The 14,038-nt window shown below is 45.6% G+C and overlaps 3 protein-coding genes across 6 annotated transcripts in view; 2 read left to right on the forward strand and 1 right to left on the reverse strand.

The window, feature by feature from the left end:
• The window catches only part of OTOR (otoraplin), a 149,898-nt gene that overhangs the window by 96,464 nt on the left and 39,396 nt on the right, over positions 1-14,038 (reverse strand). The gene's annotated exons all lie outside the window — the stretch shown is intronic.
• Positions 1-14,038, forward strand: part of KIF16B (kinesin family member 16B) — a 104,226-nt gene that overhangs the window by 60,732 nt on the left and 29,456 nt on the right. For all 4 annotated transcript variants that reach the window (XM_081905984.1, XM_081905985.1, XM_081905987.1 and 1 more), the window contains one exon: positions 1,137-1,187. In XM_081905984.1, coding sequence (XP_081762110.1) covers positions 1,137-1,187 — 51 coding nt within the window. The remainder of the gene's footprint in view (positions 1-1,136; positions 1,188-14,038) is intronic.
• Positions 1,426-5,126, forward strand: LOC309367015 (uncharacterized protein). The gene has a single exon (XM_081906232.1). The coding sequence runs from the start codon at positions 2,144-2,146 to the stop codon at positions 4,187-4,189; it is 2,046 nt and encodes a 681-aa protein (XP_081762358.1). The 5' UTR covers positions 1,426-2,143; the 3' UTR covers positions 4,190-5,126.

Genomic DNA, 14,038 nt, shown 5'->3' on the forward strand with positions numbered 1-14,038 from the left:
TACAAAACAGCCTTCTACATGAGGCTTGGAAAGGTATAGGTGTTGTTTTCTTGAAAATAATAAATTGAGTTTTTCAGATTTTAAAAATTTAAAAACAATTATCAGCCAACCAACACAGAAAAAGAATTCCGAAAAATCTCTTGAACTTCCTTCCTCCCCTTTGTGGGTCCTTATATTAACCTTTTCCTCCTGCATCTTGTCTATTAATCCAAATCTGTTGTTGTTGTTGATGATGATGATGTTTAGTCATTTAGTCGTATCCGACTCTTTGTAACGCCACAGACCAGAGCATGCCAGACACTCCTGTCTTCCACTGCCTCCCGCAGTTTGGACAAACTCATGTTGGTAGCTTTGAGAACACTGTCCAACCATCTCATCCGCTGTCGTCCCCTTCTCTTTATGCCCTCAATCTTTCCCAACATCAGGGTCTTTTCAACGGAGTATTCTCTTCTCATGAGGTGGCCAAAGTATTGGAGCCTCGGCTTCATGATCTGTCCTTCCAGTGAGCACTCAGGGCTGATTTCCTTAAGAATGGAGAGGTTTGTTTTTCTTGCAGTCCATGGGACTCTCAAGAGTCTCCTCCAGCACCATAATTCAAAAGCATCAATTCTTCGGCAATCAGCCTTCCAAATCTATTAAATCTCCTTTATACCCAAAATTTAACATTAAACTACAAGTGTTATTCCAATCCTCCTAATAATTTTAATTGTTTACAATGGTTTTTAAGGTAAATTATATATTTTCCCCCATTCCTTATTAAAATTTTGGTCTTCCTGATTCTTCTGGTCATTTTTACCAATTCAGCATAGTCCATCAACTTTTTCTGCCATTCTTCTCTGGTAGGGGCTCTCTCTTCTTTCCATCTCTGGGCTATGTTTTTTCAGCCTGCACTGCACATTACTGGGGTGTTGATGCCAGAGATTGTGTTCTCTTGCTACAGTTACAGAGTGGGAGTGAGCTTTGAGGTGATAGGCAGACTACCATGGGCTCACTTTGGTACATTTTCCATTTGCCAAATCAGAGTATTTGGACTAAATAGGCTGGCATTGCTAATATCCCAGCTGAGCCGGGCCATTTGTTGTCTTGATTACTTTTGTGCCGCTCTTCTGAACATTTGAACTTTGCCTGATTTCCAGGATAACGAGAAGTTTTATAACGACACTGCTCAACGCAAGTTGAAGTATGAGGTAAGTTATAGCTTGTCATCTTGAAGAAGTGCTCATCTTAAATTATGGCATGCTCTGTAATTAAATCTCTTTAACATTTTGCAGCATAATTATAATTCTGTATTCCTGCAAGATTAATAGCCAATGGAATAAGGCTTAAAATTAAAGCTTCTGCTATGGTAAAACTTTGGTTGGTCATAGTTTGTTAATATATATATATATATATATATATATATATATATATATATATATAGACACTGCAACAGTTTCAGCGATCTATAATTTAGAAACAATGTTTATATATTTAGGTGTAAGTAATTGGTTGAATACCCTGATATACTGCAACTTAGATTCACTCAATCAGTCAATCAGCTGCTCTGAATTCCAACCTATGTCAATGGTATGAGAGAGCACGCTCTTCTAGACAGTTGTGCATGGCCCATATAGTCTGGAAAAATTAAAGTTCACTTTTCCAAATGATCAGTCATAATACAGAAATACGGCATGCAAACTGTTGCAGGTGCCCAACTTTAGTTTTCACAGCAAGTTTCTTTGCTTCTGGTAATATGCTTTCCTTCCTGTTTTCCGAGCAAAAATACATGCTTAAATAACAGCTTTTTATCAAAGCTGGTTAGGCAATTTTTATCAAAACATTTGCTTCTTTTGGGAGACTGATAATGTAAATTTCAGTTTTATTTTTCAAATCGGTAGCTCTGCCATTAGGGATGTGGATCGATCCTTCAATATTTACCTAAGTGAAATGGATACTGTTCGAAATGCAAGATTATGCTAAAGGGAAATTATGGGTTGGAATCACAACTGATCCCACTGATTTAACGTAGTGTCAATGCTGTTTAATCCAGAGTTGAACAAAACAATAAAATCCTCATCTGAAAATTTACCTGAGAATACATTTTCAGTTAAACACAAGAAGTGCCTTTTTGTGCTTTTTTTTTTTTTGACATTTAAAACAGAAAATGCCCCTTTATGGCTTTCTCGCTCTACCTACTAATGACAGCCAATGTTACACAAGTGAAGATACAAGAATAGCAGACATCAGTAAGCAGGACGAAAGCATAGATGCATTCAATCCTCATTGGAGAAGAGTCCCGGAGTTCTGCATGACTCAAAAAACTACAAATAAAACAAGACAGTTAGGACAAGAATCCATCAGCTGGCTGTGCAGTAATGAATGTGACTCGAATCAACCCAAAGTCATAAATAGCAAGAGAACTTGCTCCAAATATTCTGCAGATTTTCATCTTCAGGCTCATGACAGATATGGAATGATTCATTCATCAGAAAGCAAATCTGCATGCTCTCATTTCGACATCACAGGCTTAGCTGCTACTATTTGGGAACCCAGTAGTTTGGGAGCAGAATCTGATCTTGTTGTTGACTGCCGTATTCCTCCCTCAGAACTTTTAGCCTCTGCCAAACATCAGTCTGGGGCTTGCATTTCTCTCTCTCTTGAACACAGTAACCAGATCCCCCAAATTTGTGCCCAGATTCCAAACCAGCAGTTAGATGAGAGAGCTACGAATGCCAGCCAGAGACCTCTCCCAGAGTCCCATGTGGGAACAAAGCAGAGTTATGGGCTAAGACATCTCTTCAGCAAATTCTCCAGTATTTACAGTGATACCAACTATAAAGTGTTTAAGCGTAGCTGGTTTTCTAAGCAGATCAAAGGTCTGGCCAGTCTGTGTGACAAAAATGAGACATGTACACAAATGGTGTCATTTGTGAAAGACTTTCCATTTATTAAAAAAATACAGTTAAATCTTCTTTTAGGTGTGAACATGAATGGCTTCCGTGGTGCAAGTATCAGTCCAGGAAGTCCTGTGCAAAAAGATGACGATACGAAGTTCTTACACTCCGGCATTTCAATTGATATGTGTACAGCAGATCATTCTGAGAGATATACTTACTTTCCCAGAAGGGAAAAACTGGAAACTAGCCTTGTGCTTAAGCAAGATTTTGTGTGCTTTTCAGATGGGCTTCTGAAATTGCAGCTGTGCTCTCAGGATGAACTGTTGCAATATGTGAGCTATATCTTGCCAGAAATTTGTGCCAAACCTGATGAGTTAAAAGGAATCTACTGGATTGCTGTAGGAAACCGTAACAGAACTGGACCAGAGCCTGCGTGCTTGCTTTTACTTAGTTCAGTCCTGTATGCCATTACTACATCAGCCAATCCACTGGAGAGCAGTCAGGACTCTCTGGAAATTTTTCATGTTTTCCCAATTACTACATTAAGAGAAATCCAAATTGGCTATGCTGGACAGAGCATCAGACTTTTGTGTTCTAATGAAGAAAATATAATGAAAATATTTACCTTTAACAAATATTTCACACAAAGAATATGCCATGACATGCTTAGCATTGTAATATCACCATTTGAGTCTGCTTACTTAAATCACCCACTCCTGAAAGGAGATCTGTTGCACCTTTCGCTTGACTGGGCTTCAGCAATCTCCGATTTGGTTTTTGAAAATGGTGTGCATCTGTCGTGCAGCTTTGAGGCCAATTTAGCTGATCTGGCTTACATGCTCCATGGAAACATGGGAATCAACAAGCCCCCTTTAGGAGAAATTCAGATACTGCTCTATACAACAGTAAAACTAGAGGGCAAAATCCGATCACTAGTCCTTACAAATACTCATGTAGGCCTTGTAGAGGAAGATAGTGTCTTCTGCCCAGTTCCTAGCCCTTTACATTCCCTGGTTGACCAATTGCAATTTGACAAAATTCAGCTGCGAAGTTTAAGTGAGCTCAAGTGTGTAGTTGTCCTGGAGAAAGAAAATCTAATTGAAATTGAGCTTGTATTTTCTCATGCAGGTAAGGCTGGCTGTGATTCATCCCACAATTTGGCTTGCATTTCTCAGAGAGAGGCATTTACCCAGCTGAGAACTGTTTCACCCTTTTGTCATGCCCAACCTAGCACTCCACCATTTATCTGGAAATTGACTTTCAGTTCAAATGAAGATGCCATTAAGCTAATGCTGCATTTGACAGGACAGTAAATCTGGCTGCTCTTTAGATGTTATGTTCAAAAGAATGCAAATCAAATGTGTGTTTTCATGTAAAGAATCTCTCAGATGAGACACATACTTAAGTCTTAGCAAACAGGGCTGTGTTATGGAAATAGTCATGCAAAAATTTCAGCTCAGCTCAGAGTTGCTTTACACTACATCCAAGATGTATCTGAAATTTAAACCACAGAGCCTAGGACTTGCCAATCAGAAGGTCGGCAGTTCGAATCCCCGCGACGGGGTGAGCTCTCGTTGCTCAGTCCCTGCTCCTGCCAACCTAGCAGTTCAAAAGCACATCAAAGTGCAAGTAGATAAATAGGTACCGCTCCGGCGGGAAGGTAAACAGCGTTTCCGTGTGCTGCTCTGGTTCGTCAGAAGCGGCTTTGTCATGCTGGCCACATGACCCAGAAGCTGTCTGCGGACAAACGCCGCCTCCCTCGGCCTATAGAGCGAGATGAGCGTGCAACCCCAGAGTCGGTCACGACTGGACCTAATGATCAGGGGTCCCTTTACCTTATTGGTGTTAAGCATCAGTTTTAAATATTCTTTATGGTAGGAGAGGAAGGCACTTATATACTCATGCGCTGTTTCGGACAAAAAATAGAGGAACTGAGTTTTGGGTACTTCATGTTCATGCACTTGTATCTTCAATTCGGAACACTTTCACATTTGGGAAGGCATGACTTTACATTGGAGATACAACGACAGCCATCCGTAGATGTGGCAACTGATCTCTGTTTGAACAGGGAAGATTTAATACAACACTAGCAGTCAGAAGTCATGTAAAGATTTGCTTCTGTGCCTTAATCCAAAAATGATTTAATGGAAAGCAACAGCTTGTCTGCGGGTTTAATGCTGATGCAATGATTTCTTCCTTTTGCTCCTCTTGAATAAAACGTTTGCTGCCTTCACCGTCATTGGTACATGATCTGATTGCTAGGGTGTTTTTATTTCTTGTTTCTGTGGACTGCCTTGAAACTGTCAATACATAGCTCACTTATTAGTGTGTAAATGCTGGGATAGTGTGTTTATACTGAGACACAAAAATAAAATGAAAAACCACCCGATTCACTTTTCAAACATTACAGTCCCCATGTGGAGATGAGTTGCCTTGACAGGGAAAGTAATACGTGAAACTACCATAAGAAACAATTATGATATCTGTCCTGAAACCAGCATTTATTTAAGTTTCAAAGAGAAAAGTGTTATGAAATTAATCTTCATGCTATGTCCTCAAATGACACCTTTATGCTCATTACTGCTAAATCTTTCAGTAGACAGAGTCATAATCTCAATAATAGCCTTAAGGAAAAGTAAGCACTGAGCTGGGTTTTCTTCTTTTAAATGGCAAGTTACCATTCTAACACAGCACAAAATTCTTGAGGGAAAACTTCATTTTGCAACTTTTTGTTGCATAAATATGTGGAACTATGACAAATGTGGATACCCACATACTTTGTTTCTTGTTTTTTAAAAACAACTACTAGGGACGCGGGTGGCGCTGTGGGTTAAACCACAGAGCCTAGGACTTGCCGATCAGAAGGTCAGCGGTTCGAATCCCCGCGACGGGGTGAGCTCACGTTGTTCGGTCCCAGCTCCTGCCAACCTAGCAGTTCAAAAGCACGTCAAAGTGCAAGTAGATAAATAGGTACCGCTCCGGCGGGAAGGTAAACGGCGTTTCCGTGCGCTGCTCTGGTTTGCCAGAAGCGGCTTAGTCATGCTGGCCACATGACCCGGAAGCTGTATGCTGGCTCCCTTAGCCAGTAAAGCGAGATGAGCGCTGCAATCCCAGAATCGGCCACGACTGGACCTAATGTCAGGGGTCCCTTTACCTTTACCTTTACTACTACTACTGCTACTACTATTACTACTTCAGTTTGTAATGGAAGTGAGACTGTTCAGTGTCTTACTGGTTTATTTTCCCTTTTATATGCTATTTTCATCCAAATTAGCATACTGCTTTATAAAAGATTGCAGGTGACATCTTCAAGGCATCATGCCGTAAAGAATTTGGATCAAACTTGGATTAAAGGGCATGCTTAAAGACATTGTTGGAGAGGGCCCCCTCCCCCAATTTCCCCATGCCACAATTCGCTCCCATTCAGCAGGGTCCCCGGACCTTCAGTGGAGCATTTGGGAGTTCCTAGAGCCAGTGCCACAGGGAGGAAGGGACAGAAAAGTCAACTTGCATCAGCCCTGTTATGTGCATTTTACTCTGAAACCAACGTCACATCTGCAGGTATATGGCCCAGGAGAGAAATAAAACGAATATAGGCCAAGGATAGCTAATTTTGGATAGAGCTATCCTAGACATCTTTGTTTAAGGAAGTCCCACCAATTCCTTGCAGTTTTGACCCAGATAAGTGTACATATTATTGCAGCCTTACTGTGTAGAATGATAATGTACTTCCTGCCCTTCATCTGAGGCTTGGCTTAACCCCCAACGTCCAACTTTAGAACAGCCTTTTTTGTGTTGGCACCCTGTTGGTGAACACATTCACTTGGTGCTATTTCCTTTCTCTTAGGTACCAATTTAGTCATATTTTTTTTTATTTCGTCAAGTATTTGATGTTTTACATTATCTTCTTTTTTTGCATTGCTTCTGTTTTCAATTTTAATGCAGGCTTTTATTTTATATTGGCTAGTTTTTAATTTATGTTTCTGATGTCTCTAATCTTCCTTGTAAACTTTCTGAAGTTCCAAGGCTGTATTTTTAAAAATGTGTGCATGTGCAGCCTAATTAAATAGTATTCAAAAGATGTCCAAGAGGTGCTTTGGCTTCCTCCTCCAGCACCAGCCTGTCATATCAGCTCCAAAACTGAGGGAGGAGGGAGGCAATATCCCTCCCTCTTACATACATGTTCTGTGAGCTGCCCCGAGATGGTGGTATATAAATTCAAATAATAATACAGTGGTACCTAGGGTTAAGTACTTAATTCGTTCCGGAGGTCCGTACTTAACCTGAAACTGTTCTTAACCTGAAGCACCACTTTAGCTAGTGGGGCCTCCCGCTGCTACCGTGCCGCCGGAGCACAATTTCTGTTCTCATCCTGAAGCAAAGTTCTTAACCTGAAGCAATATTTCTGGGTTAGCAGAGTCTGTAACCTGAAGCGTATGTAACCTGAAGCGTATGTAACCCGAGGTACCACTGTAATGTGGAAATGCTTTGTTCTTATGCATGCTACAGTGAAGGGGGGAAAGTATTTGATCCCCTGCTAAATTTGCCCGTTTGCCCTCTGATGAAGAATTGACCAGTCCACAATTTTAATGGTAGGTTTATTGTAGCTGCGAGAGACAGAATAACAACAGGAAAACCCGCAGAAACCCAGAAGACAAAAGTCAGAGATTGATGTGCATTAGAATGAGTGAAATAAGTATTTGATCCCCTGTCAACTAGCCAGATGTCAGGCTACCTGGTGTCTTCACCATACGTAACGAGCTGAGATTAGAAGCACCTGCTGTAAGGGAAAGGTCTTTTACTTGTAATCCCAGCTCGTTACAGTACCTGTACAAAAGACACCTGTCGACAGAAGCAATCAATCTAGCAGATTCCAAAGTAGCCACCGTGACCAAGACCAGGGGATCAAATACTTTCCCCCCCTCACTGTATGTATTTATGTGTATGGAACCCGCCCATAAAAGGGTGTTTATTTCCCGAGCTTTTTCCTCCCAAAATGAGGGTGTTTCTGTCCCTGAATGATAAAAACGTCGATTGCTACAATGATCCATCAAGACACTTGACAATTTTCAAGTAGTCTGTGGGCAGGCGACGATTGGGAACCACTTCTTAGTCTCTGTGCTACCTTCTTCCCTTGCAAGCAGAGAAGGGGCAAAGATGGTTTGTCCTTGCCTCCAAGCCAGCGCCACAAGCCAGGTACGCAAGCAAGCACAAACCATCGTTGGTTGTTTGGATGGATTTGCAAACTATTAGCCGACACAGACTGGGAATAGAGACTTCTAATCTCTGCATATAAGGGGAGGTAGGAGCTCATAAGTTGGGGGCTATCCGTGGCTCAGGCAGGGCTCATCATGTTTGATTTACCTGAGAAGAGTTGCCTGAATAAGTGATAAAATCCATGTTTCCCACTCATCCCAGAGTCTAGCTGGCTGATAGTTCTGCCCTCCCTGGTACACTCCTGCCTTATATGAGGCCGTTCATAGACTGGCTCACACACATAGTTTGTTTTAAGGTGTGATTTACTGTGACTTTCCACCTTGGCCATAGTCTGCACTATTTCTCTGACCCTCTCACTGCACAGTTCTCTGCTGTTTTTTATCCCTCCCAGAACACCATTAAAGAGCGTATGGCGCATCTCCCTCCAGTGTTACTCTATATAGGTTTCCTCCCGCTGCTTGTTATTTATCACTGTTTCCTTAAAAACAAATAACCTTGTCGATATAATCTTGCACAGCTGCCATACGTTCTGAGTCCACGCAGCTTTGATTTATTTTTAGAGACCCGTCCTCAAGACACTACTTCTACAGAACTATCTAACCAATGCTTTTGTTCCAGTTACAGATAGGTAGCCGTGTTGGTCTGCCATAGTCAAAACAAAAAAAAATTCCTTCCAGTAGCACCTTAAAGACCAACTAAGTTAGTTCTTGGTATGAGCTTTCGTGTGCATGCACACTTCTTCAGATACTGTCAGGGAACTGCCATCTAAAGCGCCGGGGGCGCAAAGGCTCACTGAGGTTGAGAGAGGAGTAGCAGCGGAAGAGGGAACCAGTAGAGGGCGAGCAAGAACTCCAAGGGAAAGTGAGTCGGAGGGATGGCTCAGAGACACTTCCAGCGAAAACAGTGGGGAGGTCTCAGGACCTCCTATAGGGACACCCACACCTCGCCGGAAACTGTCACGCCGAGAGGCCAGACGACGTGTTTCCGTTAAAGAGCTTTTATGTTGGAAAAGATTCCGAAAGCAGCCACTTTCGGATTCTACTAGTGATTGACGCAGCCATGCTGGAGGGGCTCCGTCACAGGCAGAGGTTTGAAAACCTGATCAAACTCTGAGGGACTTGCATTTTACGCACAAGCAGCTCATCGTCCCATCACAGCAATCCGAAAGTCACCGAAAGCCAGCTTGTGCAGGGAGAAGCATCATGAGCAACCCAGCCGGAACCGGAGGAGCAGGAGCAGCTGGAGGGGGTCCAAGCCTGGAAGAAAGGTACAGGGCGTTGGAGATCCAGTTGGCGCTGCAAACGGCGAGGCTTGAGGAGAGGAGGGCTCAGGATGCAGAAAAGGGAAAAGAGAAAACCACCCCGCTCGCCAGAAAGGTACCAGGATTGGTGCAGAAATTCGGGGGGGATCCCAGGAACTATCATGCCTTTAGAACAGAGATGCAATACGCTCTAAACTTGCAGTTTGATGACTTCCCCGACGAGGAATCGCGAGTGGCTTTTGTGATTGGCCATCTCGAATCCGGGGCGAAAGATTGGGTTAGACCCCTGATGGCAGCGAATAATGAGATCCTAAAGGACACGAGGAAGTTTTTTCGTGCCATGGACCTGATGTTTTCCAGCGATATTGAGCAGGGGGTGGTGCGAAGGCAGTTAATGGCTTGCCAGCAAGGAAGCAGATCTGTCCGTGAGTACTGGACTGAATTTACTATGCTGATTCATAAATTGGGGTGGGACCTATCGGCGGAGCCCATCCATACCCTCTTACATACTCCCTTACATCTTCCCTCACCTTAGGCCACCAAAATTCCCTGGTAACCAACCACATGGTCTTGTGTTGCCCAAAATGTCCCGCCGTGGGGCTATCATGCAACTGCTTGAGTACTCTCCCCCTCAATTCACCTTCGGGTATATACAGTGCCCCTTTGTAATACAATGCCCCATTTCTTTCCTCAAAACCTCCGGGGCTCTCGCCCTCCCCCCTGAGACCTCTGAGCTTATCCTGGGCATATTCATCATTTTCCGTTTCCTCCACCAGTTCTCGTTGCCCCACCATCGCCGCCCCACACACCCAGCGGTCCTCCGGGATGACATGTCTCTCTTCGATCACCCCCTCCCCTTCCCAATATTCTGGTTTGCGTGAGAGCGCGTCCGCCCTGACGTTTTCTGGGCCTGGCACATAACAAATCTCAAAGTTAAATTTGGAGAATTCCTGTGCCCATCTCACTTGTCGTTGGTTGAGCACTCGAGCTGTTCTCCAATACTCTAAATTTTTGTGGTCGGTGCACACTTGCACCTTGTGTTGTGCCCCAATTAATAAATGTCTCCACCTCCGGAATGCTTCGTGAATGGCAAGTAGTTCCCTGTCATACACCGTGTAATTCCTCTCGGACTTATTCAGCTTCCGCGAGAAGATGGCACACGGTCTCCACTCCGACGCACTCCTCCCCGGTTGAAGAAGGACCGCCCCTACCACCCGGTCGGATGCATCTGTTTCCACTCTCATGGGTTTTCGTAAATCCACATGCAGAAGTTGTTCTTCCGAGGCGAAAGCCCTTTTCAGTTCTTCAAAGGCTCGATCTGCCTCTGCCGTCCAAACAAATTTCTTCTTGCTGCTGAGACAGTCGGTGATGGGCGCCGTCAAGTGGGCAAAGTTCTTGATGAACTTCCGATAAAAGTTCCCAAATCCCAAAAATCTTTGCACGTCCTTCTTGGTCTTCGGTGTCTTCCATTCCAGTACCGCTTGGACCTTGCCTGGATCCATGGCCAATCCCTTGTCTGACAAGCGGTACCCCAGGAATTCCACCTCCTTGGTATGAAACTGGCACTTCTCCAGTTTCACCCACAGCTGGTTGGCTTGCAGCCTGCCCAACACTTCTCGAACGTCCCTCACATGCTGTTCCTCATTTTCCGAATACACCAACACGTCGTCTAAAAAGGCCACACAATTCTTGTAGAGCAAAGGTCCCAGAACGTGGTTTATAAAAGCTTGAAAACACGCGGAGCCCCCTTGTAGACCGAAGGGCATAACGAGGTATTCAAAGGCTCCCAACGGGGTAAACATGGTGGTCTTCCATTCATCTCCCTTCCTTATGCGTATCAGATTGTACGCCCCCCGCAGGTCCAGCTTTGTAAAAATCTTTCCCTTCCTTACTCTGGTCAAAATGTCATCAATTCGGGGCATAGGGAAAGCCAGGGGCTCCGACACTGCATTGAGGGCCCTGAAGTCACACACCAGTCTCGGTTTGTCTGTGTTCTTTTTGTCCACAAAGAACACTGGGCTGCCCCCCACCGCTCGGGACTCTCTGATGAAACCTCGCTTCAAGTTTTTGTCAATGAACTCCCTCAGCTCCTGCATCTCCCTGTCTGACATGGCGTACAGCTTGCCTACTGGGAGTTGGGCCCCTGGGAGTAGGTTGATTTGACAGTCAAAGGGTCTATGCGGTGGCAGTTTGTCTGCTTCCCTTTCGCTGAATACGTTGCTCAGATCTGCGTATTGCGGGGGCACCTTCCCTTTGTCCATCACTTCCATCCCCGCTAGGGTGACTCTGTCTCCTCCCGAAACCTTCCCCTCCTTGCAGTGTTCTAGGCAATGCGCTGACCCAAAGGAGACCACCCTCTGATGCCAGCCCACTAGCGGATCGTGTAGCGCCAGCCAGCTCATCCCCAAAATGATGGGCGCTCCTCCCAGGATGGCCACATTAAACGCTATCTGTTCGGTGTGCCTTGCCACTCTCATTATCATCGGGACAGTCTGTTGGCTAACTTCTCCCCCCAACAGCTCTCTGCCGTCAATCGTAGTCACCTGCAAGGGGTTACTTAAAGGGATAGTCTGTATCTGGTGCTCAGCTGCAAACTCCTTACTCATGAAATTACAGGAGCTGCCTGAATCCAAAAGCGCCTTGACCTTTAGTGGGTGTCCGTTTGGCAGTTCTAGTAACACCTCTATCACTAAAGCGGGTCTGGGGGGTTCTGGCATGGGCACTTTCATTGCTCTTTGGCCTGGCTGCTGTGCCCCAACGGTGGCAGCCAGGCGTTGGCTTTTACTTGCTCCTTGCCTTCCTCTTCCTTTCCCCCAACAGCTCCTGCCATCCCTTGCCATTCCTTTCTTTGTGGGCAAACTCTGGCAAAGTGCCCTGGCTGTTGGCAGAGATAACATCTCTTGGCGCTCTTTCCCTCCTTTTTCCGCCCTTCACTGGGATTTGAAACTGCGCGCGCCCGCGCTGTTCCAACTTCCATCGGCTCTGCCGGCGGGAAAGGTGGCTCTGGAATGTCTGGAATGCGGAACTCCCTCCAACGGTCTCCTTTCCCTTCCCGCTTTTCCATAGCCCTCGCCTCCTGGCGCGCTCCTATGGCCAGCGCAGATTTGGTTAACTGGTCCATAGACTCCGCCCTGGGGCCCCGGGAAAGCTCATCTTTGACGGTTGAAGAAAGCCCCTCTTCGAAAAGCATTTGGATGGGCTCCGCCGATAGGTCCCACCCCAATTTGTGAATCAACATGGTAAATTCAGTCCAGTACTCACGGACAGATCTGCTTCCTTGCTGGCAAGCCATTAACTGCCTTCGCACCACCCCCTGCTCAATATCGCTGGAAAACATCAGGTCCATGGCACGAAAAAACTTCCTCGTGTCCTTTAAGATCTCATTATTCGCTGCCATCAGGGGTCTAACCCAATCTTTCGCCCCGGATTCGAGATGGCCAATCACATACGCCACTCGCGATTCCTCATCGGGGAAGTCATCAAACTGCAAGTTTAGAGCGTATTGCATCTCTGTTCTAAAGGCATGATAGTTCCTGGGATCCCCCCCGAATTTCTGCACCAATCCTGGCACCTTTCTGGCGAGCGGGGTGGTTTTCTCCTTTCCCTTTTCTGCATCCTGAGCCCTCCTCTCCTCAAGCCTCGCCGTTTGCAGCGCCAACTGGATCTCCAACGCCCTGTACCTTTCTTCCAGGCTTGGACCTCCTCCAGCTGCTCCTGCTTCCCCGGTTCCGGCTGGATTGCTCATGATGCTTCTCCCTGCACAAGCTGGCTTTCGGAGACTTTCGGATTGCTGTGATGGGACGATGAGCTGCTTGTGCGTAAAATGCAAGTCCCTCAGAGTTTGATCAGGCTTTCAAACCTCTGCCTGTGACGGAGCCCCTCCAGCATGGCTGCGTCAATCACTAGTAGAATCCGAAAGTGGCTGCTTTCGGAAACGTTTCCAACATAAAAGCTCCTTAACGGAAACACGTCGTCTGGCCTCTCGGCGTGACAGTTTCCGTCGAGGTGTGGGTGTCCCTATAGGAGGTCCTGAGACCTCCCCACTGGTTTCGCTTGAAGCGTCTCTGAGCCATCCCTCCGACTCACTTTCCCTTGGAGTTCTTGCTCGCCCTCTACTGGTTCCCTCTTCCGCTGCTACTGCTCTCTCACCCTCAGTGAGCCTTTGCGCCTCCGGCGCTTTAGATGTCAGTTCCCTGACACCCACACCAGAACGGCCTTGGGAAGCGATATCAATAGATTTTATGACGGATCTGCCAAAGTCCAAGGGGAAAACAGCCATCATGGTAGTAGTAGACCTGTTAACTAAGATGTGCCACTTTGTAGCATGCTCACATGCAGTCACAGCGGAAGAAACAGCGAAGTTGTTTGTAGAACACATCTTTAGGTTGCACGGGGCTCCCTTGAGGGTGATCTCAGATCGCGGCAAACAATTTACTTCCAGGTTCTGGAGGAAGCTCATGAGCTTGCTGCACGTGGAAGTCAATTTTTCAACTGCCCGGCACCCTGAAACCAACGGGCAGGCGGAAAGAGCAAATGGCATTCTTCAACAATATCTGAGGTGTTATGTCAATGACAGAGAGAACGATTGGGTCGAAAAGTTGGCGTTGGCAGAATTTGCCTACAATAATGCGGAGAATGTGTCCACAGGGATGAGTCCCTTTTTGGCTAATTACGGGTGTCACCC

Source organism: Podarcis melisellensis, assembly GCF_964234715.1.
Source record: "Podarcis melisellensis genome assembly, chromosome: 3".
NCBI lineage: Eukaryota > Metazoa > Chordata > Lepidosauria > Squamata > Lacertidae > Podarcis > Podarcis melisellensis.